This window comes from Schistocerca serialis, chromosome 6 (genome assembly GCF_023864345.2).
Source record: "Schistocerca serialis cubense isolate TAMUIC-IGC-003099 chromosome 6, iqSchSeri2.2, whole genome shotgun sequence".
Taxonomy (NCBI): Eukaryota; Metazoa; Arthropoda; class Insecta; order Orthoptera; family Acrididae; genus Schistocerca; species Schistocerca serialis.
In genome coordinates this window covers 487,649,523-487,676,285 of record NC_064643.1, presented here as the reverse complement: position 1 = coordinate 487,676,285, position 26,763 = coordinate 487,649,523, and the positions used below count along the sequence as shown (strand labels likewise).

Genomic DNA, 26,763 nt, shown 5'->3' with positions numbered 1-26,763 from the left:
AATTATATCCGGAGATATTGTAACCTAAAGTTGATGCTTGAGTACCACTCCTCCGCTGTTCGATCGTGTGTATCGGAGAGCACCGAATTACGTAGGGATCCAAAGGGAACGGTGATGGACCTTAGGTACAGAAGAGACTGGAACAGCACATTACGTCCACATGCTAACACCTTTTTATTGGTCTTTTTCACTGACGCACATGTACATTACCATGAGGGGTGGGGTACACGTACACACGTGGTTTCCGTTTGCAATTATGGAGTGGAATAGAGTGTGTCCCGACATGTCAGGCCAATAGATGTTCAATGTGGTGGCCGTCATTTGCTGCACACAATTGCAATCTCTGGCGTAATGAATGTCGTACACGCCGCAGTACCTCTGGTGTAATGTCGCCGCAGGCTGCCACAATACATTGTTTCATATCCTCTGGGGTTGTAGGCACATCACAGTACACATTCTCCTTTAACGTACCCCACAAAAAGAAGTCCGGAGGTGTAAGATCAGGAGAACGGGCTGGCCAATTTATGCCCGTGTTTGATACAACACGCAACTGAACGTCGGAGGATTCAAGCGTCAACTTTAAGTTACAATATCTCCGGATGTAATTAACATTTTACAATGCAACAAACGGCACTGATTACGTATTTGTTTATATGTTCAGATGTGCTAACAAAACTAACGTGATTCCATTTAAAAAAACGTAGGTTTTTGATAAAAAACACACTTCCGTGCATTTTTGTATGGTTTGTATTAAATAATTACACTAGCCCCTCACCTCACGTTCGGTCTGTGGAATCGGTTCGTCAGTGTTTGATGTGGTTTACGAAATATATCCAGCGGTAACGTTAGGTGACTCACCCTGTATATGATATATACAGAAGTTTCCGTTTTTAATTCATATATCAAGGAGTGACAGCACGGTGTGTTACATCTGAATACTACATATCCCAGTAAACTGATTTGGAAAAAGAAATCCTTGAAGTGACGGTTTCTAAGTGGAGAAAGACAGTTTATAAATCTCAGCGTATTCCTTTTAAGCCAAGCAAATGACTGCTATGTAGGCAACGTACATAGCATACGTACAAATACTTCAGAGTGCCTATATTGTGCCATCCTTAAGGAGCATAGCCAGTTATAAAAGATGCCTAGTGTAGCTAGGCACCATCACAGATCATTTTCTGTGTAACGAGACCTGTCCCGTGTAACTGATCTACACCCTTGAACGTTTGATGTTAAGACTTTGAAGCGTGCTATATATTTGGAGGTCCATTGATAGTAACCAAGCCAAATATCTCACGAAATAAGCATTAAACGAAAAAACTACAAAGAACGAAATTCGTCTAGCTTAAAGGGGGAAACCAGATGGCTATATGGTTGGCCCGCTAGATGGCGCTGCCATAGGTCAAACGGATATCAACTGCCTTTTTTAAAATAGGAACCCCCATTTTGATTGCATATTCGTGTAGTGCATAAATAAATATGAATGTTTTAGTTGGACCACTTTTTTCGCTTTGTGATAGATGGCGGTGTAATAGTCACAAAGGTATAAGTACGTGGTACCACGTAGCATTCCGCCAGTGCGGACGGTGTTTGCTTCGTGATACATTGCCCGTGTTAAAATGGATCGTTTACCAATTGCGGAAAAGATCGATATCGTGTTGATGTATGGCTATTGTGATCAAAATGCCCAACGGGCGTGTGCTATGTATGCTGCTCGTTATCCTGGACGACATCATCCAAGTATCCCGATCGTTCGCCGGATAGTTATGCTATTTAAGGAACCAGGAAGCGTTGAGCCACATGTGAAGCGTCAACCACGACCTGCAACAAATTATGATACCAAGTAGGTGTTTTAGCTGCTGTCGTGGCTAATCTGCACATCAGTAGCAGACAAATTGTGCGAGAATCGGGAATCTCAAAAACGTTGGCGTTGAGAATGCTACATCAACATCGATTGCACCCGTACCATATTTCTATACACCAGGAATTGCATGACGCCGGCAGGGCGGGGTGGCCGTGCGGTTGTAGGCGCTACAGTCTGGAACTGCGTGACCGCTACGGTCGCAGGTTCGAATCCTGCCTCGGGCATGGATGTGTGTGATGTCCTTAGGTTAGTTAGGTTTAAGTAGTTCTAAGTTCTAGGGGAATGATGACCTCAGAAGTTAAGTCCCGTAGTGCTCAGAGCCATTTGAACCATTTTTTTGCATGACGACGTCTTTGAACGACGTGTACAGTTCTGCCACCGGGCACAAGAGAAATTACGGGACGTTGACAGTTTTATTGCACGCGTTATGTTTAGCGTTGAAGCGTCATTCACCAACAGCGGTAACTTAAACCGGCATAATATGCACTATTGGGCAATGGAAAATCCTCCACGGTGGCTGCGACTAGTGGAAGATCAGTGACCTTGGCGGGTTAATGTATGGTGCGGCATTATGGGAGGAAGGATAATTGGCCCCCATTTTATCGATGGAAATCTAAATGGTGCAACGTATGCTGATTTCCTACGTAATGTTCTACCGACGTTACTACAAAATGTTTCACTGCATGACAGAATGGCGATATACTGCCAACGTGGAGGATGTCCGGCACATAGCTCGCGTGCGGTTGATGCGGTATTGAATAGCATATTTCATGACAGGTGGATTGGCGTCGAATCACCATACCATGGCCCGCACGTTCACCGGATCTGATGTCCCCGGAGTTCTTTCTGTGGGGAAAGTTGAAGGATATTTGCTATCATGATCCGCCGACAACGCCTGACAACATGCGTCAGCGCATTCTCGATGTTCATGTGTGAACATTACGGAAGGCGAACTACTCGCTGGTGAGAGAAATGTCGTTACACGTATTGCCAAATGCATTGAGGTTGACGGACGTCATTTTGAGCATTTATTGCATTAATGTAGTATTTACAGGTAATTACGCTGTAACAGCATGCGTTATCAGAAATGATAAGTTCACAAAGGTACATGTATCACATTGGAAGAACCGAAATAAAACGTTCAAACGTACCTACATTCTGTATTTTAATTTAAAGAACCTACCTGTTACCAACTGTTGGTCTAAAATTGTGAGCCCTGTGTGTGTGACTATTACAGCGCCATCTATCACAAATCGAAAAAAAGTGATCCAACTGAAACATTCATATTTCCTTACGTACTACACGAATATGTAATAAAAAGTGGGGGTTCTTATCTTAAAAAAACGCAGTTGATATCCGTTTGACCTATGACAGCGCCATCTACCGGGCCAACCATAGCGCCATCTGGTGTCCCCCTTCAAGCTAGACAAGTTTTGTTCTTTGTGCTTTTTCCGTTTGGCGCTTATTTCGTTGGATATTTGGCCTGGTCACGATCAATGAACCATCCTATATGTGTGTGTGTGTGTGTGTGTGTGTGTGTGTGTGTGTGTGTGTGTGTGTGTGAAATACAAGTGACACATTAGTAGACAGGTAAAGCCAGGGTCCAAAAGCTAGTAACGAACAAAAATACAGCAACATAAAGTCAATGGAAAAAAAGCAACATTGTCATCCTCTGCGGGCACAGTACGTTGCGGAACGTTTTAAGCTTTGCTGCATATAGATGGTGTGAGACAAAGAGACTTTGGAGAGAACAATGTATGTATAATGTAGGCAGGTTAGCGCCATATCGACAGCCGTGCGTCACAGGACATAGGTAAAGGCCTGCGGCAGCAGGGCAGGAAGGGCGTGTGGTGAGAGAGAGCGGGTGGAGGCGGGCAGAGGCGAGCGGAGGCGGGCGATGGCGAGCTGCGTTGGGCGGGGGCGAGCGGGGGCGGTCGTGGGCGGGCGGGAAGGCGGGCGCCCGCACCCAGTGAGGCGCGGCCCGCCGCGGGCAGGGCGCGGCCGGGCCGACTGCCGGCTGGCTGGACACAGTGCGCTCCAGTGGGCCGGCGCGCCGGGTCGCGTTTGCGGCTCTGGCGGCCAGAAATTCTGGGGCCGTGGCGTGGCCAGCCCGACAGCGGGCAATTAACAGGCCATCCCGGCTGCGCCCCGCCGCAAACTATTCCCACTGACGGAACAGCGGGCGCGCCACCTCATCTAAACGGCGAGCGAAAGTTTCACCTCCCAGTGGGTTCACTGCATGTGGTGGTCTCTGTTCTTTCACTGCGGTGGCATGTCCCTCTTCAGAGTTCACATGTTATCACTGTGCACCATAGAATAACACACTATGTGCCCATTTGACAGGCACACAGCTGAATCTGCCGTTGTGAACTACGGAGGTGGTGCTAGTGGAGAGATTGTAACATTTCTTTCCTTCAATCATTTGGATGGTATCTGTGCAGGAATTCGTTCACTCATAAACATGCACTGATGTGCCAAAACATTCTGACCACTCACCACTGAGAGACTGGCATTCAGGGCACCTGACACAGAAATGACGAAATTCTGGGATACCTCCTAATACCATATTCAACGACCTTCTGCCTCGTCTAGTGCAGCAACTCCATGTCGCATTGGCTCAACAGCTGATCGGAAGTCCCCAGCAGAAATACTGAGCCATGCTGCCTCTACACTGCCCATAACTGCGAAAGTATTGCCAGTGCAGATTTCGTGCAAGAACTGATCTCTCGACTATGTCCCACATATGTTCGATGGGATTGATTTCGAGTGACCTTGGTGGCTAAGCGATTCGCTCAAATTGTCCATACAAATCGTGAAAAATGTGGCCCAGTTTCGTGACACATCGTTACTTGGGAACATGAAGTCCATGAATGGCTTACAAATGGTCTCCAAGTAGCCAAACATAACCATTACCTGTCAATGGTCGTTTCCGTTGGACCAGAGGACCCAGTCCATTCCATTTAAACACAGCCCACACCATTATGGAGCCAACACTAGCTTGCATTGTGCCTTGTTGAGAATTTCAGTTCACGACTTCGTGGAGCCTGCCCCACACTCGAACGCTACCATCGGCTCTTACCAATTGAAATCGGGACTCATCTGACCAGGCTACGGTTTTCCATTCCTCAGTGGTCAAACCACTATGATCATGAACCAAGGAAAGGCACAGCAGGTGATGTCGTGCTGTTAGGAAGTTATTTTTGGAATCCGATGCAAACGAGTGTGTCTGACCCACAATGCTAGACCGAAACAATGATACAAATATCAAGATGACACGAGAGAACCAGAATGCCCACAATTAATTCCTGATATCAGAAGATAACATCATAGCTCACAGTGTGCGCAGGAAACCGTTCCCCAAGCAGACTTGCTTCTTTCAGCGATCAGTTAGTAGATAGTCAAGTTCCGAAACATTGTGATGGCACTGCTAACTCTCCACAGGTGAGGCCACACCTCTCAGCAATGTCTGGTCGAAGTGGAGTGCGCACACATCCTCACTCAACATGAACCACCAACTACTAATGCTACGAGCCAGCCCTGTCACGTACCAAGTCGAGAACGGGCATAGCCTGAGGTGACAGAATTCGTGGGATACTTCCTATTGTCGTGTCGGAAATCCTTTTGCCCGGTACAGTGAAGCAACTCGACGTGACATGGACTCAATAAATCGCTGGAGGTCCCCTGCAGAATAATTCAGACATACTACCTCTACAGCTGTCGACAATTCTGGATGTGTTGCCAGTCCACAATTTTTTGCACGAACTGACCTGTCGATTACGTCCCAAAAATGTTCGATGGGATTCATGTCGGTCGATCTTCATGACCAAATCATTCGCTCGCACTGTCCAGAATGTTTTCAAACCAGTTGCAAATAATCGTGGCCCAGTGACAAGGCGCAAGTCATCCATAAAAATTCCATCGTAATGGACGGAGTCCATTAATTGGTACAAATGGTTTCAAGCCGCCATTAAGGCAGCAATCTATGTTTTATGGTATTGAAGAAAATAAATACAATTAAAAGTATAAAAGGAGCATCAGGTGTGTAGAGTTCATAACTCTTAATCATTTCAAAGGAAATATTCAGTGATTATAAAGACGCAAGTCGTTCGGAAGTGTTGTGTGGTTTGATGGTGCGAATCTGCAGTTTTACACGGTGTTGGGATTCGTCGAGAATATTTCTCCAAAGACCTAAATAATTTCACGTAATAAAGTTGGACGCCACATTCCATGCACGACACAGCATAGTGCTTGGCTGTACCGATCGATTTCCGTAGAGCGATAAATTATCTTTAGCGATTCCAGATGAAGAAGTTCCACCAAGGAAAGTCAACGAGATCTTCTACTGCGAAACGCATATGGTATTGCCGTATTCTTTAACTTACGGAGAACAGTAAGCAAAATAGACTTCATAACCACCGCATACATAATTAAAAGGACTCAACTTAAATAAAAGGAACTAACAGTGAAAATGAATCGCTAAATCAAACCTTAAATAAAATCAATTAATAATAATACGCTCATTAAATAAAAGAGAGAATAAAAATAAGAAATTTAAACCAGTCAATGATCGGTCCATTTCGACCAGAAGATCCATTCCATTCCATGCAAATACAGCTCGTACCGCTAACGAGCAAAGACTAGCTTGCACACTGCCTTGTTGACAATTTGGGTCCACGGCTTGGTGGAGTCTTCGCGGCACTCGAACCCTACCATCAGCTCTTACCAGCTGAATTCGGCACTCATCTGACGAGGCCTCGGTTTTTCCAGTCTTCTATGGTCCAACCACTAGAAGTCATCAGCCCCGGGAACGCGCTGCAGGCTATGTCGTACTGTTGGCAAAGGCAGTCGCGGAGGTCGTCTGCTACCATCGCCAATCAACACCAAATTTCAGAGAACTGTCCTGACGGATGCGTTCGTCGTACGTCCCACACTGATATCTGCCGTTATAGCATGCGGTGGTGCTTGTCTGTTAGCACTGACAGCTCTACAGAAACCCCACTGCTATCAGTCGTTAAGTGAATTCCAACAGCCATTGCGTTGTAGTGAGAGTTAACGACTCAAAATTTGGTAAATAGATAAATGTCGTGTGACTAGGGCCTCCCGTCAGGTAGACCGTTCGCCGGTTGAAAATCTTTCGATCTGACGCCACTTCGGTGACTTGCGTATCTATGGGGATGAAATGATGATGATTAGGACAACACAAAACCTAGTCCCTGAGCGGAGAAAATCTCCGACCCAGCAGGGAATCGAACCCGGGTCCTTAGGACTCAAAATCTGGTATTCTCGGCACTCTCTTGACACTGTGGTCTCTGAGTATCGAATTACCGAAATGGAATGTCCCATACATCTAACTGCTACTACCATTTCGCGTTCAAAGTCTGTTAATTCCCGTCTTGCGGCCATAACATTCGTTCATGCCCGTATAGCTGTCCCGTGATTTTGGTCACCCAAGTTGTGTATCCCGTCTGAGTCTGCTCATGAGCACACTCTCAGGGCCCAGCGTCCTCTCATCTCGCAACAATGAGCCAGAGACGAACCTAGAGCAAATACAACAGGTAACAGCAAAAATATCGCGCATACGGCACACGGGGCACCATCATAAACCACTATGACTTCATTGTCTTTAAATTCATGTGTCATCTCTGTTCGTCTCCTGGCAGAGTTCTTTCCGTTTCCTTCTTTACCATAGTGTAGCAGTTCTTTCTACGTATGGTTCGAGTTTCATCGAGGTATGATGCATGGTAGTGATATGTCATGGAAATTACTTTCGTCCCCAAGATTGGCACACCAGCATATCTTACTCAGCAAAATTACGAATGTCCTGGCTAAAATCGTCTGCATCGTGAATACCCTAAGTGTGCAACTGAGCTAGTGGATCTTAGGTGGAACGATGCAGTGGTGAATTTAAGAATACCATTACAGTGGAAGACTTCAAAAAATGCAGATAATACAAATTGTGAGCCATCGTCCAACAATATGTTACGTGGAGCAGCTGTAGGTATACGAAGCTTAATGGGGGAGGAATTATTAGTCTGCATTTCTCTGCTTCTTAATAGTACTCCATTTTTTGCATTTTGGCAATGGCACAAAATATAGTATGTGCTGATGCCAGGGTCTGCTGTTTTGCACACATACTCTGGCCAGATGTATTACATCGACGGCAGTACCAACTGAAGCATATCCTGATGTGTTGCTTGGGCTACTGTTTGGGATGTTATGGAAGACTATACCATAAGCTGATTTGAATGCATACTGTTTCCTGTCAGTAAAATGTATTGATGATCATGCGTAGGTGGGAGAGAGCATCGGCATTGGCATGTGGAGTGGCGGGGCGCTAGGGTACATGGTAAAGGTAGTTGATATACAGAGGTCACAGTGACATGCATGCCCGAAAGAACAGACATCATCCGTAAAAAATATATATATACACCGGACTGTGTTATAATATTTTAGAGCGGTGCACAACATATCTGCACCCTTATGGGCATACAGGTAGTCTGCGAGCAAGTTGTCTATGGATATGCCGCGGTACTCTGTAGTTCGCGTCGTACTGAAATTTGAGTCCGACTGGAGATATGTTCAGATGGCTGAGGCAGTTAAGGTGACAGTTCGTTTCAAATGGGAAACCTAGGCTCGACACCCGGTCGTGAAAAATATTCATCTGTCGCGTTGGATTCGCTCAGTACTCCACTACAGCTAAATGTCGTATATTTCTTTCGTCATGTATTGTGTACAACTGCAGATTCAATCATTGGTGTCTGCATGTCCGAATGAAAAGACATCACCCACATATAAAAAAATAATTTTACAACTTTTCACAAAACTGATCTCTATCATCATAGTAAGCAACGAATACAAGAAGAAATTGGCAAAAAGTAGACAATTTCAATCACATTGGAATTTCAATCACTTTGGAATATAATTTTAAATTTTTTTCACAAAAATAACCTTTGTCATCGGAGTAAGCAAAGAATACAAGAAGAAACTGGCAAACAATAAACAGTCAATTGCTGTAAAGTTTTGGTTTCACATTGTAACCATTGAGACATACATTCATCAATCACCATTATTTTCCGACATGTATGTGAAAGCAATGTCGCATGTTTCCTAAATTCAGTAGCACAGCTCGAAACTTCCATGAACTCATAATGCCTAAAACAAATTTTAATCCTAAATAACAAGGAAAATGGGCATAAAATTTAGTAAGTTTACTTCAAAAGTACATACTGCTCCATTTGTTTCATTTCGAAACCACTCATAACAGTAGTAGTATAAACTGAAATTTATCTTACACTAACTTTAGATACAAGTGCTTCACTGTCAAAGATCTCCTCAATATTATCACTATAAAATTATCACTATAAAAAAACACGTCACAATCCTATACAATCATGTACCACGATCTCTTACTTAGAGCGCTATTAAGTGACTGCTGCAACACACTGGATTCCTAGGAGTATCTCAGTGTACCACTAGATGCCACTATCTTGCAATAGCAACGGAGGTCTCGTGCAAAAGACACTGGTATTCAAAAACTGTAATAAAATTGTGGTGTCAGGTGGAAACCACTGGTACTCAGAGGGTTAAGGGACCAACTGTTCAATAATTGTGATTAAATGCTTCTGTCTGGGCCATGATCATTGATTAATAACCGTTTTTCAAAGAGTTGTAGTTGGCTGTCCTATGTTTTTAGGTGAATCACCGGCTGCCATTCGTGATAAAAGGAATTTTGCTGATCACGTAAATGATTTTACTACTTCCCTTACCATTACCTGTTCGACCCACCTGTATTTTCTCCAGAGATAACAACGCACATGCAGTATTAAAGCCGATTTAATGAAGGTAATGAGCAAATTGAGAAATGTACGATACAGCAAAACCTATTGCAACGTCCAATACGTTACCTCCCCTGGTGAGCACAATTAGACCCCCGTAATCCGTTGTGGCAAAACCCACATTAATTCGTTATGCCATTATTCATTCAATAAAACGAGAATAAGAACCAATTAATGTGACGTGCCCAGAGGCGCACGTATTTGTCAATATTTGCACGAAAATCAAACCCTTCTGTTCGATGTCAGTGCTTAAATTCTTATTGTCCCCAACGCTAGTTAAAGAAAACCACACGAACCTTTGATGTAGCGACTCTGCACAGGATTTTTCCAGTACTTGAAATCCATTAGATAGGCCCACCTTTCAGCACTGCCTCACGTACATTTAAATACAATAACTTTTCTTCCAGTTATGTTAGACAATAGTCCGAAGTCTTGGTCACAAAATAATAATAATCAGTGGCAGCATAGAATGATATTGTCTGCCTTCCTTATGTGTATGGTTTTCGTGAAAATATAACTTCATAAAAGCAATGAGGAGTAGAGTTGATGGTGATCTCATTAGAGATTATATCGCTACAATCTTCTGTTAAAAACTGAGTAACACCGTATCAATTCCTTTTTTTTTTTTCATGGATAGTGACCGTGACTCTGCTTACCACTCATTATTGTCATTCTTCTTGTATAGGATCGGACATTATCAGGATTTATTTCCTTTTTGAATTTAAAGTCAGTTTTACAAATGACATGCACTGAATGTATTCCCCACAAACACCTTAGCAACTTAGCATATAGTTACATAACACTATCCTGAACCTTATTACTTCCGCTAGAAGACTGGTACTCTACTGTACTGCGCGACGCTAAAACTCTCTCGCCGGCCGCACGCAACATTGTCGACCCGCACTCCAGAATTTTTAGACAGAGAATTGTCAGGCATGTCATGCATCTATCAGATGTTGCAGGAAAGTAAAAAGATGAAATAAACAATTACGTTTTTTAGCAAAATCATACTGAAAGTTAAGCCTGGCTTTTCACAAACAGCTCGCCCGGTTAGCCGTGTGGCCTATCGCAATGCTTTCCGGGCGGGAAGGCGTGCCAGTCCCCAGCACGAATCGGCCCAGCATACTAGGGTCGAGGTCCGGTGTGCCGGCCACCCTGTGGATGGTTTTTGGCTTGAGTCTGGAACCACGTGACCGCTACGGTTACAGGTTCGAATGCTGCCTCGGGAATGGATGTGTGTGATGTCCTTAGGTTAGGTAGGTTTAAGCAGTTCTGAGTTCTAGGGGACTGATGACCTCAGATGTCAAGTCCCATTGCCATTTGAACCATTTTCACAAACATCTCACAACTGAAGCTGCATTACTCACAATTCATTCACAAACACTGAGATTTAAACAGCAAGCATTATATCACTTCATTAAACCATCATAAATGCCAATCATCAAATTACATATCATCAAATTACATACAGCTCTGTTAACAAATCATACAAGCATTACAAAGTGAAATATCTAACTGACCTTTTTATCAAAATGGTTTACGTACATTCTGGGGCTACTCAACAATTACAATTTATCAGCCAACTCATCTATAGTAAACCGCTGGCAGAAAAAGCAGAAATCATATTTATTTAACATCTTTACCTTGGTTGCTTGAAGAGTTCTGATTCCATGTTTAACAATACTGACGTACCTACATTAATCTAACACTTGGTGACTTCACACAGCACACCACAAAAACTGCCTACTCCATCGTCTTTCCCCCACAGACAGCTACCGACAACTGTGCGCCCAGCATTCTCTTACTCCAACAAGGGAGTATCCTTGGCTCCGCTGTCGCGCAGTCAGCGATCCGCATAATCGATCCTGTCAGAGACATTCATCGTTTATAACACACTAGTTTCATTTTAATTTATTAATATTATTATCTTATACTGGTGTCTCATACAAGTGTGCCCCAGTATACTCCTTTCAGATTCTTCCGGTAGCGAATCCAGTGCTTTAACAACTGTGCCATCTCAGTCCATATTATGAAAATAGGCCCACCAACTTGCAATTACCCTGTACAACTCCCACTGGCATTTCATTAGTTGTACCTGGGTAAGAGGCACAAGAATTAGGTAATGAATTCTTCAGATTCTGAAAACGATGAACGTGGGCCTTTGCTTTAACACTGCTGGTCTAGAAATTTTGTCAAACCTTAAACATTCTGAACAACGCATCACATATCCCTTTTACTACTACATGTCCAATACGTAATCGAAGATGCGTTACTTCACTGAATCTTGAAACAAATTGCGACCAATCCAATGTTGAGGTCTATACTTTGATCAGAAGCTTTTTGTTGGTACTGTTGTAATTTGAGATTTAGTTCTTTGTACTTCCTCTGTGTGCACACTGTGATGATTAATTCGTACACGTGTAAACTCTGTGGCTAACTTAGACGTTACCTAAAACGTCAGCTTTCAGAAGGTTTTCCACAGTACCGTCCGAACGTCGTAGTAACCTTTCGCCTTTGCTGTAGGACTAGCACCTCCCACACAATGGTTACAGAGGAGAGTTTGGCCTCTCCGATTTATCTAATCCAGTACTGAGAGCAATGTTCAACTTGTCAAGTGCTACCTATTGAACAGGATGGTGAGTAGGAAGTAGAAGGAATGGAACATGTGGTTCAAGCAGCGGCAGAAAGTCATTAATGCAATGAAGAAAATGTTTGTGTCTATTGCAGTTTAGGGTTCACATTGAGACCCGCTGAGACCCCCCAGTCTCATTAGCAACAGGGTCGGGCGGCGTTAAGTTATCGGAAATTACTCTTAGGAAACGAACAGTGGTATTACGGGGGCGAAAGTCAAATACTAGAGTGGTTGGGGGGGGGGGGGGGGGGGGGGCTCAGACGCAAGTTGCAAAAGGAGAAGGGGAAAAAGACCAATCCATCCGGCTAGGAGTCGACCTAAAACATAAGGGAGACAGAGGTTGGCAGCTTAAAGTAGGAACAATACGCATTCTAGTGTGTCTCTCTGCTCGCAGACGCAGGATGCAGTTACATTATTGCAGCATGCAATTACGTTAATTGCCGGCCGCGGTGGTCTCGCGGTTCTAGGCGCGCAGTCCGGAACCGCGTGACTGCTATGGTCGCAGGTTCGAATCCTGACTCGAGCATGGATGTGTGTGATGTCCTTAGGTTAGTTAGGTTTAAGTAGTTCTAAGTTCTAGGGGACTGATGACCACAGCTGTTATGTCCCATAGTGCTCAGAGCCATTTGAACCATTTTTTGAGCCAATTACGTTAATTTAGGATGCTGTTACATTTTTAAAACAATAACTAGCGATGCTGCATCTTCGTACGGGGTGTGTACTGACCTTGGACTATGGTTTATCGATTCAACAAATGGTTCAAATGGCTCTAAGCATTAAGGGACCGAACATCTGAGGTCATCAGTCCTCTAGACTTAGAACTACTTAAACCTAACTAAACTAATGATATCACACACATCCATGCCCGAGGCAGTATTGGAACCTGTGACCATAGCAGCAGCGCATTTCCGGACTGAAGCGCCTAGAACCGCTCGGCCACATCCGCCGGCTATCGATTCAACACTCATGGAAAGGCACATATAGCTGGCTAGACGACTGGCTACTCAACATAAAATCTCAACGACGGCTAAAAGGATAATATGTATTAATTTGTATGAGTCCACGTTGCGACTGGCAACTGCAGCTGTACGATACCGACCATAGACTTACACTCCATACAGGAATAATATGAAATTTCACTACCAACGGTGCGGCTAAGCGCGAGCGTCATAATTGACAAGGGCAGATACGTGGAGTCAAATAAATCTTTTCATTCCACGTAATATGGCGTCGTGAACAGTGTTGCCTCCGAATTTTTGATGTAGAAACACAAGTTATTAACATTCTAGATCTCCCCTACATATCTGCAGCTCTCTGTAGACGGCCCCGCTTTGCAGCTTTCAACAAGGTGGTGTGTAGCATAAGTATGACTGTACGTGAGAAACAGCGTGCTGTAATCGATTTTCAAATTCCATGAGTTCGTTCACACATGAGGCACCGTCTCCTTCAGCGTGACAATGCCAGACCACACACGACCGCTCCAGAATCTCTAACAATCTGAATCTCTTGGGTTCAGTGTCATCAATCATTCTCCATACAGTACCAACTAGGGCTCATCCGATTTTCATCTGTTTCCTGAACTGATACAGCACGTTACAGGACTTCACTTTGATAGTGATGAAGCGGTGCAAGCAGTGATGAGATTGTGGCTCCGTCAACGGGGTGAAACATTCTACAATGATGGTATCAACAAACAGGTTTCTAGTTGGGAGAAATACGTAGGTCGCCAGGGTGAGTATGTTGAGAAATAAATATGGAGACCTGACGAATAAAGATGTAAAATATTAATAACGTTTGTTTTACTTCAAAGGATTGATCAGTTTTCACATAAAAATTCGGATTCATTATTTTGCAGCACGCCTTCCTTTCTTCAGAAAATTCCACGTGTTTGGGTGCCTTGATTCAGTCCACAATTCCGTTATTCGTTTGTTAGAGGAATTGTAACAACTAAAACGGCTTTTGACATCAAATGTAACAATTGTGTTACTAAATGTGACACTTCTGTCACTCAATGTAACTGGGTATTCTCTTTTGATGCTGTCAATTGTCAGGATGAGCATTCTAAAGCATTCTGTGAGGGTGAAAATATTAAATAAATTAACTTTTCTCTCTTAACAACATGTGGGCAGGGTGGGTTCTTCCTTGGCTCGGGTATGAGGTTGAATGAAACATCATTTTTACATAAGATAACTTTATTGAAGATTTGTACAACTGTATCCTACGGGATGTTCTGGTTCGGAGAGCGGCAGCTGTGTCGTTTGTGAAGTCTTCTGCTGCGACAGCGGCGGTGGCGACGGCGGGGGCGGCGGCGGCGGCGTCTGATTACGCGTAGCGGTGTGTATCTCGTGTCGCCGTCTCGCCCAGTTGACTGGAGACGCGCAGCGCGAGGTGGCACGTTTAATTATTGCGAGCGAAATCGTGCATCGGATGATACCTTGGGTGCGGCGTCCCAGTGTTTCTCTTCTCTAAGCGGCCGCGTGTGTTCTGCGTCGGCCAACGGAGCGGTGCGGCGGGAGAAGGCCAGTGTGGCGGACTCGAACCACGGACTCCCGCTTGCCAGTCTTCGGCTGTCAGCTCTTCATCCCAGCTCACAGGTGACTACTGATGTGAGGCCGTCTCCTTCCCATCCTCACGAGTCACCCGGATATGTAAAAACCAGACTTCAAATACCTTTTAACTTCTGTCTTCAGGCGCCGCGGCTGCTGCTTGCTATTCCATTACAGTGGCGGACTTGGTGCGTCTGTGCATGAAGCAGTCTCTTCTTGCATGACGGTCTTCAGCACCGAAACTGACTGAAAACTACTGCTGCTCTTCTTTTCTTCCTTCGTCTCTCGTCTTCGTCTCCGTCCCCGTCTCCGTCTTCGTCTTTGTCCCCGTCTTCATCCCTCTTCATCTCTCGGGCCCACCGCGTCTCGCGTATTTATTCACTTCAGTTCACTGGAGGTGAACGACTTCACGGCCATTGCCTCTTCTGTCACGTTGAAAAGCTTCTCGAAGAATCTTCTTGACCTCGGTCATTGGCTCTTGGAATGTAGGCGGGGGCCTCTGATCGCATGTGACAACTGAGAAACACGTGAGCCGGTCATTGCCTCTTCCGTCACGTTGAAAAGCTTCTCGAAGAATCTTCTTAACGTCAGTCATTGGCTCTTGGAATGTAGGCCAGGGCCTTTGCTCACATGCGACAACTGAGAAACACGTGATCCGGTCGGGCGATGCCCTGACGGCTGAATCGACTGCGCCCGCTTATGTGGAACTGCTGACTTCACGGTCATTGTCTCTTCTGTTCTGCTGTTCTGCACGCTGAATGCCAGTATGTAACTCTCTAAACTAAACCAAGTTTTCCATTTATATTCTAATTTCTAGTTCACTTTGATTTCACTAATTTATTTACTTAAGTAACACTCAACAGAATATAGTCTATCTACGAGACAATTAGAAATATTTGTTTCTAGAAATTTAATAGCAAGTTGGTTTAGGAACTAATTTTTTCACAACAGGTTTCCAAATTAAGTTCAGGAAAAATGTTTGTAGCTGTTTCATGGGCTCTTTACACATACAAATTGAGACCTTTCTTCCTCCATATCGCAGTTCTGTTAAGCATCAAATTTTCTGCAGTTTTCTTAATTATTTACGAATGAATACTGAATTTATTTATTTCTTAGGCGTTTCTTCTTCTAGCGTTTTCCAGGTAGATCAATAAAACAACTTTAACGAAACTAATTAGGTTCATCTTAATATAATTCGTTTCAAATCAATTCACGGTAGACTATCGACACTTTATAAATGTTTCCGTGATGTCAGACTACGCAGCAACAGACACGCGTATGGTTATCCCCCTGGAGGCAGGAAAACAAGCCAGAAGAAATGAGATGTATTGTGAACGATGTTTCTCGTTTCGTTCCCCCCGGCAGCGAGAAATGAGCTCCACAGCTGCGTAGTGACTGGCGTCTGGGCGTGCTTTCTTTTTACGCCCCCGCCGTTGCGTCGAGCACTCACCGGAATATGAACTCATTTTCCGCGGTCGGCCACTCGGCCGCCGGGAGTGTAGACGAAGAGATGGAGTCGCCCACGGCAAGCGAAGCACGGCTCTCCACATGGCAAGCTTTCATTCTCTCTTTCTCTCCCCTCTCTCTAGTATGTACGTGTGTTTGTGTGTGTGTGTGTGTGTATATGTGTGTGTGTGTGTGTGTGTGTGTGTGTGTGTGTAGGTGTGTAGGTCAACGGGTGACTGCAGGAGCAAAGGAGAGATATAAAGAGCAAAAACAGCAGAAGATGCCTTACTCTCACTCACATAGCACTCAACCCAATACAACATTCCTGGTCCGATATCTCGGTTCTCTAAATCTACATCTACATCGATACTCCGCAGACCACATTACTATTCATGGCGGAGGTTACTAGTACCACTACTTATTATTTCCTTTCCTGTTGCAGTTGCAAACGGAACGACCGAAAAACGACTGTTTATATGCCTCCGAATAAGCCATAATTTCTTGTATCTTATCTTCATGACCTTTACGCCTTACACGCAGTGTACACTATGTGATCAAACGTACCCGGACACCCGGCTGAAAATGACTTACAAGTTCGTGGCGCCCTCCATCGGTAATGCTGGAATTCAATATGGTGTTGGCCCACCCTTAGCCTCTATGACAGCTCCCATTCTCCCAGGCATACGTTCAATCAGGTGCTGGAAGGTTTCTCGGGGAATGGCAGCTCATCCTTCACGGAGTGCTGCACTAACGAGAGGTTCCGATGTCGGTCGGTGAGGCGTGGCATGAATTCGGCGTTCCAAAACATCCCAACGGTGTTCTACAGGATTCTAGTCAGACTCTGTGCAGGTCAGACTATTACAGGGATGTTACTGACGTGTAACAACTCCGCCAAAGACCGTGCGCTATGATCAGGTGCTCGATCGTGTTGAAAGATACAGTCGCCATCCCCGAATTGTTCTTCAACAGTGGGAAGCAAGAAGGTGCTTAAAACGTCAACGTCGGCCTGTGCTGTGTTAGTACCACGCAAAACAACAAGGGGTGCAAGCCCCCTCCATGAAAAACACGACCACACCATAATACCACCGCCTCCGAATTTTACTGTTGGCAGATGAGTTTCGCCGGGAATTCGCCATACCCACACCCTGCCATCCGATTACATTATTTACCGTAATTCGTCACTCCACACAACGTCTTTCCACTGTTCAATCGTCCAATGTTTACGCTCCTTACACTAAACAAGGCGTCGTTTGGCATTTACCGGCGTTATGTGTGGCTTATGAGCAGCCGCTCGACCGTGAAATCCAAGTTTTCTCACCTCCCGCCTAACTGTCATAGTGCTTGCAGTAGATCCTGATGCAGTTTGGAATTTCTCTGTGATGGTCTGGATAGATGTCTGCCTATTACACATTACGATCCTCTTCAACTGTCAACGGTCTCTATCAGTCAACGGACGAGGTCGGCCTGTACTCTTTAGTGCTGTACTTGTCCCTTCACGTTCCCACTTCACTATTACATCGGAAACAGTGGACCTAGGGATGTTTAGGAAAGTGGAAATCTCGCGTACAGAAATATGACACAAGTGACACCCAATCACCTGACCATGTTCGAAGTCCGTGAGTTCCGCGGAGAACTCCATTCTGCTCTCTCACGATGTCTAATGACTACTGAGGTCGCTGGTATGGAGTACCTGGCAGTAGGTGGCAGCACAATGCTCCTAATACGAAAAATGTATGTTTTTGGGGGTGTCCGGATTCTTTTGATCACATAGTGTATTTTGGAGGCAACAGAACTCTTCTACAACCAGCTTCAAATGCCTCTTCTCTTTTTTCTCAATAGTGTTCCTAGGAAAAAACGTCGCCAGCCGTCCAGACACTTCCATTTGCGTTCCCGAAGTCTGCAAAGCATCTGCGTTTTTCCGAACCTACCAGTAACAAATCTAGCTGTCCGCCTCTGAACTGTTTCGATATCTTCCTTTAATCCGACCTGGTACTGCTCCAAAAAACACTAGCGTCCTATGTGCGGTCTCCTTCTCAGACGAACCACACTTTCCTAGAATTCTCCCATTAAATCGAAATCGACCATCCGCCTTTCCTACCAAAGTCATCACATGCTTGTTCCATTTAATATCGCTTTGCAGCCTTACGCCCAGACATTTAAACGACGTGACTGGGTCAAGCGAGACGCAGCTAATACCGTATCCGAACATTATGCGTTTGTTTTTCATCCGCATTAACATACATTTTTCTGCATTAAAAGCTAGCTGTCATTTATAACACCAACTAGAAATTTTGTCTCGCTCATCTTGAATCCTCCTCTTCCTGTTGTTGTCGTTGTTGTGTGGTTCTGAGTCCGAAGACTGGCTTCATGCAGCTCTCCATGCTACTCTGTCCTGTTCAGGCCTATTCACCTCCGAGTAATACTGCAACTTACATTCTTCTGAATCACCTTACTGTATTCAGGTCTCGCGGTAGCGTTCACGCTTCCCGACCACGAGGTCCCGGAATCGATTACCAGTGGGGTCAGGCCGGCCGGTGTGGCCGTGAGGTTCTAGGCGCTTCAGCCTGGAACCGCGTGACCGCTACGGTCGCAGGTTCGAATCCTGCCTCGGGCATGGATGTGTGTGATGTCCTTAGGTTAGTTAGGTTTAAGTAGTTCTAAGTTCTAGGGGACTAATGACCACCGATGTTAAGTCCCATAGTGCTCAGAGCCATTTGAACCATTTGAACCTGCTGGGTCAGGGAGTTTCACCTGCCCCGAGATGACTAGGTGTTCTGTTGTCCTCATCATCAACATCATGATTCATGCCCATTGCGGTCGGAGGAAGGCAATGACCAACAACCTCCATCAAGAACTTACCTAGTACGGCGATCCGGGCCTCCTGCATCGTTCCCCTACGCTGTGTCAAAAAGCATGGGATTTCATTTCCATTACACTGTATTCATCTCTTGGTCTCCCTCTAGGATTTTTATTCCCCAGCCTCCGCTTCCATCCAGTATCAAATTGGTGATTTCCTGATGTCTCAGAATGTGTCCTGTCAACTAATCCCTTCTTCTAGTGAGGTTAATTGCGTGATCTACCCATTTCATCTTCAGCATTCTTCTGTAGCAGCACATTTCAAAAGATTCTATTCTCTTCAATCTAAACCGTTTACCGTCCGTGTTTCACTTCCGTACACGGCTACACTCCATTCAAATATTTCCCGAAAAGATTTCCTGACACTTAAATCTATACTTGATGTTAGCAAATTTCTCTTCCTCAGAAACGCTTTTCTTGCCATTGCCAGTCTACATTTTATATCCTCTCAGTTATTTTGCTGCCCAAATAGCAAAACTCTTCTCCCACTTCAAGTGTCTCATTTCCCTATCTGATTTCCACATCATCACCAGATTTAATTCCATTACATTCCTTATCGTCGTTTTGCTGTTGTTGACTTTTATCTTATATTATACTTTCAAGACACTACCTATTCCGTTCAGACGCTCTTCCTAGTCTTTTTCTGTCTCTGACAGAATTACAGTGTCATCGGCAGACCTCAGAGTACTTATTTCTTCTCCTCGACTTTAACTCCTACTACTAATTTTTCTTTTGTTCCTCTTACTGCTTACTCATTATACAGACTGAATAACATCGGGGATAGACTATAACCCTGTCTCACTCGCTTCTCAAACACTGATTCCCTTTCATGCCCCTCGATATTATAACTGCCATCTGGTTTCTGTACAAATTGTAAACAGCCTTTCGCTCCCTGTGTTTTAGCCCTGACACCTTCAGAATTTGAAAGAGAGTATTCCAGTCAACATTGTCAAAAGCTTTCTCTGAGTCTGCAAATGATATAAACGTAGGTTTGCCTTTCCTTAACCTATATTCTATGAGAAGTCGTAGGTTCAGTATTGCCTCGCGTGTTCCTGCATTTCTGCGGAATCTAGACTCATCTTCCCCGAGGTCGGCTTCCATGAGGTTTTCCATTTTCTGTAAGGAATGCGTGCTAGTATTTTGTTGCCGTGACTTATTCAACTGATAGTCTGGTAATTTTCACATCTGTCAGCACCTACTTTCTTTGGAATTATCATTATATTCTTCTTGAAGTCTGAGGGTATTCCTCATGTCTCATACATCTTGCTCTCCAGATGGAAGAGTTTTATCAGGGCTGGCTCTCCCAAGGCTATCAGTAGCTCTAACGGAATGTTTTCTACTCATGGGACCTACTTTAGACTTAAGTCTTTCAGTGCTCTGTCACATTCTTCAAGCAGTATCGTATCTCCCATTTCATCTGCATCTACGCCGTCTTCCATTTCCATAATATTGTCCTCGAGTACATCTCCCTTGTACAGACTCTCTACAAATCTTTCCACTTTGCTGCTTTCCCTTCTTTATTTAGGACTGGTTTTCCATGTGAGCTCTTGATATTCATACAGGTGGTTCTCTTTTCTCCTATGGTCTCATTAAATTTCCTGTAGGCGGCATCCATCTTCCTCTATCTGATATATTCTTTTAAATCCTAGTGTTTGTCTTGTTCGTATTTAGCAATTTTGCACTTCCTGACAATCTAATTTTTAGACGTTTTTATTCCCTTTCGTCTGCTTCATTTACTGCATTTCTATATTTTCTCCTTTCAGCAGTTAATTCCAATCTCTCTTTTGTTGCCCAGGTATTTCTACTAGCACTCATCTTTTTACCCACTTGGTCTTCTGCTGCCTTCACTCTTCCATCTCCGAAAACTACCCATTTTTCTTCTACTGCATTCTTTTCCCCTGGTCTTGTCAATCTTTCCCTAATGCTCCCTCTGAAACTCTCTACAACATCTGGTTCTTTCAGTTTATCCACGTCCCATCTCCTTAAATTCCTGTCTATCTACAGTTTCTTCAGTTTTAATCCATAGTTAATAACTAATAAATTGATGTCAGAGTCCACATTTGACCCTAGAAATATGTTACAGTTTAAAATCTGGTTCCGAAATCTCTTTCTTACCATTATATAATCAGTCTGAAACCTTACTGTGTCTCCAGGTCTCTTCCACGTATACAACCTTCTTTCATGATTCTTAAATCAAGTGTTATCTATGATTAAATTATGCTCTGTGCAAAATATTACCAGGCCACTTCGTCTTTCATTACTTTCCTCAGTCCATATTCACCTGCTGTTTTTCCTTCTCGTCCTTTTCATACTATCGAATTCCAGTCCCCCATCACTATTAAATTTTCTTCTCCCTTAAATATCTGAATAATTTATTTCATCTTGTCACACATTTCTTCAATCTCTTTCATCATCTACGGAGCTAGTTAGCATGTAAACTTGTAGTACGGTGTGGGTGTGTGCTACATATCTATCTTGGCTACAGTAACACATTCACTATGTTGTTCATAGTAGCGTATGCGCTTTCCTATTTTTTATTCACAATTACACCTATTGCTACATTGCCAGTATTTGATTTTGTATTTATAGCCCTGTATTCACCGGATCAGAAGCCCTGTGCGTCCTGCCACTGAACTTCACTAGCTCCCACAGTATGTTGTTTTAAACTATTCATTTACGTTTTAAAATTTTGTAACTTACCTGCCCGATTAAAGGATCTGACATTCCACGCTCCGAACCGCAGAACGTGAGTTTTGTTTCTCCTGATAACAACATCCTCCTGAGTAGTCCCCGCCCGGAGATCCGAATGGGGGACTATTTTAACTCTGGGATATTTTAGCCGAGAGGGTTCCATCATCTTTTAACCGTATGGAATAGCTGCATTCCCTTGTGTAAAATTACGACTGTAGTTTCCCTTGGCATTCAGCTGTTTTCATTAACAGCACACCAAGGCCGTACTGCTTGATGCTACAAGGCCAGATCAGTCAATCAACGAAACTATTAGCGCTGCAGCTACTAAAAAGACTGCTGCCCCTCTTCAGGAACCACACGGGTGTCTGACCTCTGAACAGATACCACTCCGCTGTGGTTGCACTTACGTAATCCACAGGAAGCGTTAGCTCATAATAAATGACGTGCTGACGTGACCTGACCCAAAAAGCAGACCCTGCTCCCACGGGACGGCACTAAGAGCAGAATATGAAGAAGAACTACAGGAAGGAGAAGATACAAGAAAGAGACGAGCTATTGAAGATAGATCACTGCTGTTTGTGTATGAGAAATCGGTTGGAAACATTCCTCATGTCATCACGTTGTAGGTGTCGCCACCGGCGCCAACCTAGTGTTAATGCTCTGAAAAGCAAATCATTTGCATATCACAGCATCTTCGTCCTGCCGGTGAAATTTTGCGTCTGTAGCACGTCATCTTCACGTTGTAGCAATTTTAATGGCCAGTATAGTATATTGCCCATCTTGCTGAAGGCTGTGCCACTGCAGAAACGAATACAAATGTGGTTCATGGACGATGGCACAACACCATACTTTCGTCACAGTGTGCGCGAACATCTGACGCGGAAAATTCAGGACCGCTGGACTGGTCGGGGGTCCCCAGACCTTGGCCTCCTCATTACCCAGGCCTCAATCTCCTAGAGTTTTGGTTATGGGAACACTTGGAGGAATTCGTCCACGCCATCTCAATCAAAAATGTGCAGACTCTATAGGGTCGCGTCTTGAATGCGTGCCATCAGGTACATGAACAACCGAGTATATTGCAAGGGGTGCATCGTTCCTTACGCCAGAGGGCAGATGGGTGCATTGTCATGAATGGACACGATGTTGTACACCTCCGGTAAACACTTATTTACCGTAGAAAGTATGCATTTCCGGACCCATATTTTTTGGAGTTATGTCACAAAGTATGCCTTTACGGACCGACGTTTGTTGGTCTTAATTTTCTTGTTTCGATGAGTGCTGCTACCTCCCCAAGAATTTGATAGATTTTTAAATTCTCTGTATATGCTAATTGACACACCTCACCGTAATTTTTATGTAAAATGCATGTATTCTTATTTCTAATTATATAGTCTACAGAAAAATCCAGTTTTCATTGCAAACAAATATCCTTGTTTAGCGATCTTTCCTAAAACATTATTAACGAGGTTGTATAAGTAAAAAAATAAGAATTAAACTTTTTAAAAATTTCTATTTTACTTTTTGACTTAAAGGGTCATAAAAAATTCATCTTTGCTTATAAATTGAATTCCAGCGGGATTCGAACCCACGCCCCGCCACATGTCTGAAAGCACTCTACCCCGTAGCTACGTTGCTTGTAAAACGAACATCACCTTAGCTTAGCTTATTAATAATGGTAAAAACTTCAAAGACGACTTTCTCAAGGATTTCGATGATTTCACAAGTCACCTTTCTCTTGATTCCGCATGCTATGCCGGCCAGTGTGGCCGAGCGGTTCTTGGCGCTTCAGTCTGGAACCGCTCGACTGCTACGGTCGCAGGTTCGAATCGTGCCTCGGGCATGAATGTGTATGATGTCCTTAAGTTAGTTAGGTTTAAGTAGTTCTAAGTTCTAGAGGACTGATGACCTCAGATGTTAAGTCCCATAGTGCTCAGAGCCATTTGAACCACTTGAACCGCGGTTATTTGCGTTTGTCGCGTTTTGTGCTATTTGCCCGTGTCAGTCTCTAATGGTGTTCGGGCACCCTGCTCTCCCGAGGATTGTCCCGCATGTGAAGTTATATCTCTTCCGTGACCCGCTTCGGGTCCCATTGTTGTCTAGAATAGCGACATTTTTGTGACACGACAGTTTCGCAACGTTATCGTCCGTTTCAGGTAGCAATATAAAGTACTACCAGTTACTAATGCATAGTGTTTTCCTGCTATGACCGATTATTCCGTCAAGATCCACTTGGATCAACGTTCCTCTCTTTTGTCATTTTATTGGAGAAGCCAAATGTCCACGTCTAGACAGTGTCGATATATCTCGTGTAAACAACATGTTGGTATATGTCTTGTATTGACAGCTCATTCACTCAGAAGACTAAAGATATTCTGATATAAACCGAATAGATCAATAAATATTTTGCACTATCTGCATCACATATACATCTGCGAGAGTCTGTATGCTTAGTATTAAAGGGAACAAAAAATAAGGGGAAAAGGTTTATGTAACAAAATAGAGCTTTACAGTAAAATAAAAACAAAACGAACGGAACCTGTTTAAAATTACACGTTTGTAAAGTCAAAATCTGCTGCCCGGTATCTTCCAGAACCGCGTTGTCCAGCTTCATGCGTTGACACGTGCTTGGGCCCTCCGTAACATGTCCGTCCACACGGTGGTCGAGACGTTCCTGTCAGTCTTCTCCAACACTTCGGCGGTGACCCACCTGAGATCATCCAGCGTAGCGGCCTAGATGGCGCTGTGGTTAGCGCACTGGACTTGGATTCCGGGGGAGGACTTTTCAAATCCGCGTCTGCCCATCCTGATTTACATTTTCCCTGATTTCCCCAGTTTTGTCCATTTAAATGCCGGGATGGTTCCGTTGAAAAGGGTATTTCCGATTCCCTTCCCCTTTCCTGAAACATTTTGATCTTGTACTCCGTGTTGAATGACTTCGATATCGATAGGACATTAAACCCTAATCTTTCTTCCTTCCTTTTCCAGGGTGTTTCAGAAGGAGTCCGCTTCCAATTAATTTGCGTGAAGATGACTCGGAAGCTTCAGATGACGGTAGTAGGATCCGGTGCAATAAGTAAATAAATAAATTTGTCCAAATAAAGCTCTCTTCATCATGTAGGACCCATTTCCTTTCTTGGCTCCGGGAGGATGGAACGAGACATTGTATCCAGGTATTGGAAAGCCACCTCTGCCTTCTTTGCCCCCAACCCTCCTCTTGGGCTTCAAGAGGATTCCTGAGACGACACGCTATAAGCATCACCTGGTTCCAAGCATGCTCAGTCGAGTTCCTGGAAGCAGGTGCCGATATCCATTCCATGTTGTTGGTTTCAGTCGCCTGCACGACGTTGTTACTGATATACGCTAGGTGTACTCGTTCGCTGTAGCCCTGAAAGACGAACCCATAGCCGAATTTTGTCTCTAGGACTGGACTATTGGCTGTAGGATCCTGTCACGATACCGCACAGCCTTGAAATTACGATCGATATGGATAGAGGATGGCAACAATACATCAACCGGTCCTTAAATTGAGCTTGACAGCGACTCAACACGTCCGACATCCGTAGATAATATTGCCCCAAAATATGTCTGATCCGTCTCCTTGATAAGCTCTTGGGACTGCATACACGAGACGTGCGTTGGTGCTAGCCCATCCCCACGCTTTTATACATGAAAATGTGGGATGTCCACATCTCAGTCTTCCCCTAGTTCAAATTAAGTTTCAAATGGTTCAAATGGTTCTGAGCGCTATGGGACTTAACATCCGAGGCCATCAGTCCCCTAGAACAGAGAACTGCTTTTTACTCTTACAACATCTATGTCCTTCAACAGTCGTATGTTAAATCACATAAACCTTGCACCTCGTGAATGGAAAATGTTGTAGATGTGCTGTTTTCCCAGAATGGGTTGGTAGTTCAAATGGTTCAAATGGCTCTGAGCACTATGGGACTTAACTTCTGAGGTCATCAGTCCCCTAGAACTTAGAACTACTTAAACCTAACTAACCTAAGGACATCACACACACCCATTCCCGAGGCAGAATTCGAACCTGCGACCGTAGCGGTCGCGCGGTTCCAGACTGTAGCGCCTAGAACCGCTCGGCCACCCCGGCCGGCGGTTGGTAGTCAGGGGCTCGTATTGTTAACCAATCAATATGTTGTAATTATACTTAGAAAGAATATTTCTGTGCGAACATACACTTTAAGTGAAACAATGTTTCCTGACTTTAAAAAACTAGAAGTAGGGTGAATTAAAATGACAGTGGTGTTTGTTGCAGCATTCTAGTACATTCTAGTGGCTTACAAGGTGCTTGTTTGACCTATTTTTGACTATTGCTCATCATTCTTGAATCCTTACCAGGTAGGACTGAGAGAAGACATAGAGATGATACAACACAGAGGGCACGTTTCGTCACAGGATTGTGTAGCCGGCGCAAAAGCGTTACAGAGATGCTCAACAAACTACAGTGGCAGGCATTCCAAAAGAGGCGTTGTGTATCAGAGAGAGAGTTCTGCTGTTGGATTCCGAGAGATCACTTTCCGGGAAGAGCCGGACATATAACGTCTTCCCAAATATATCTCCCGAAATGACAACGACAAGAAAATTCGAGGAATTACAGCTAATACAGAGGCTTACCGACAATCGTTCTTCCCACGCGCCATTCACGAGTAGAACAGGGAAGGGGGGAAACAGTGATACCAGAAGTATGTCCTGCCACGCGCCGTCTTGGGGCTTGCAGAGTGTGATGCAGACGTACCTGTAGAACCAGCGAAACACGATCATATGTGTCTTCACGGACCCTAATATCTCTCAGTTTATTCTCATGACTCCTATGCGGAATATATGATGGGAATAGTAGTATCTTCCTCTAACACTGAATCTCTAAATTTGCTCAAC

At 44.2% G+C, this 26,763-nt stretch overlaps 1 protein-coding gene across 1 annotated transcript; it reads right to left on the bottom strand.

Annotated features, from left to right (window-relative positions):
• Positions 1–3,639: 3,639 nt before the first annotated feature.
• Positions 3,640–16,343, bottom strand: LOC126484946 (uncharacterized). Its single transcript, XM_050108546.1, has 2 exons — positions 16,328–16,343; positions 3,640–4,031 (listed from the first exon to the last, which is right to left on the bottom strand). The coding sequence occupies exons 1-2, from the start codon at positions 16,341–16,343 to the stop codon at positions 3,640–3,642; spliced, it is 408 nt and encodes a 135-aa protein (XP_049964503.1).
• Positions 16,344–26,763: the final 10,420 nt, after the last annotated feature.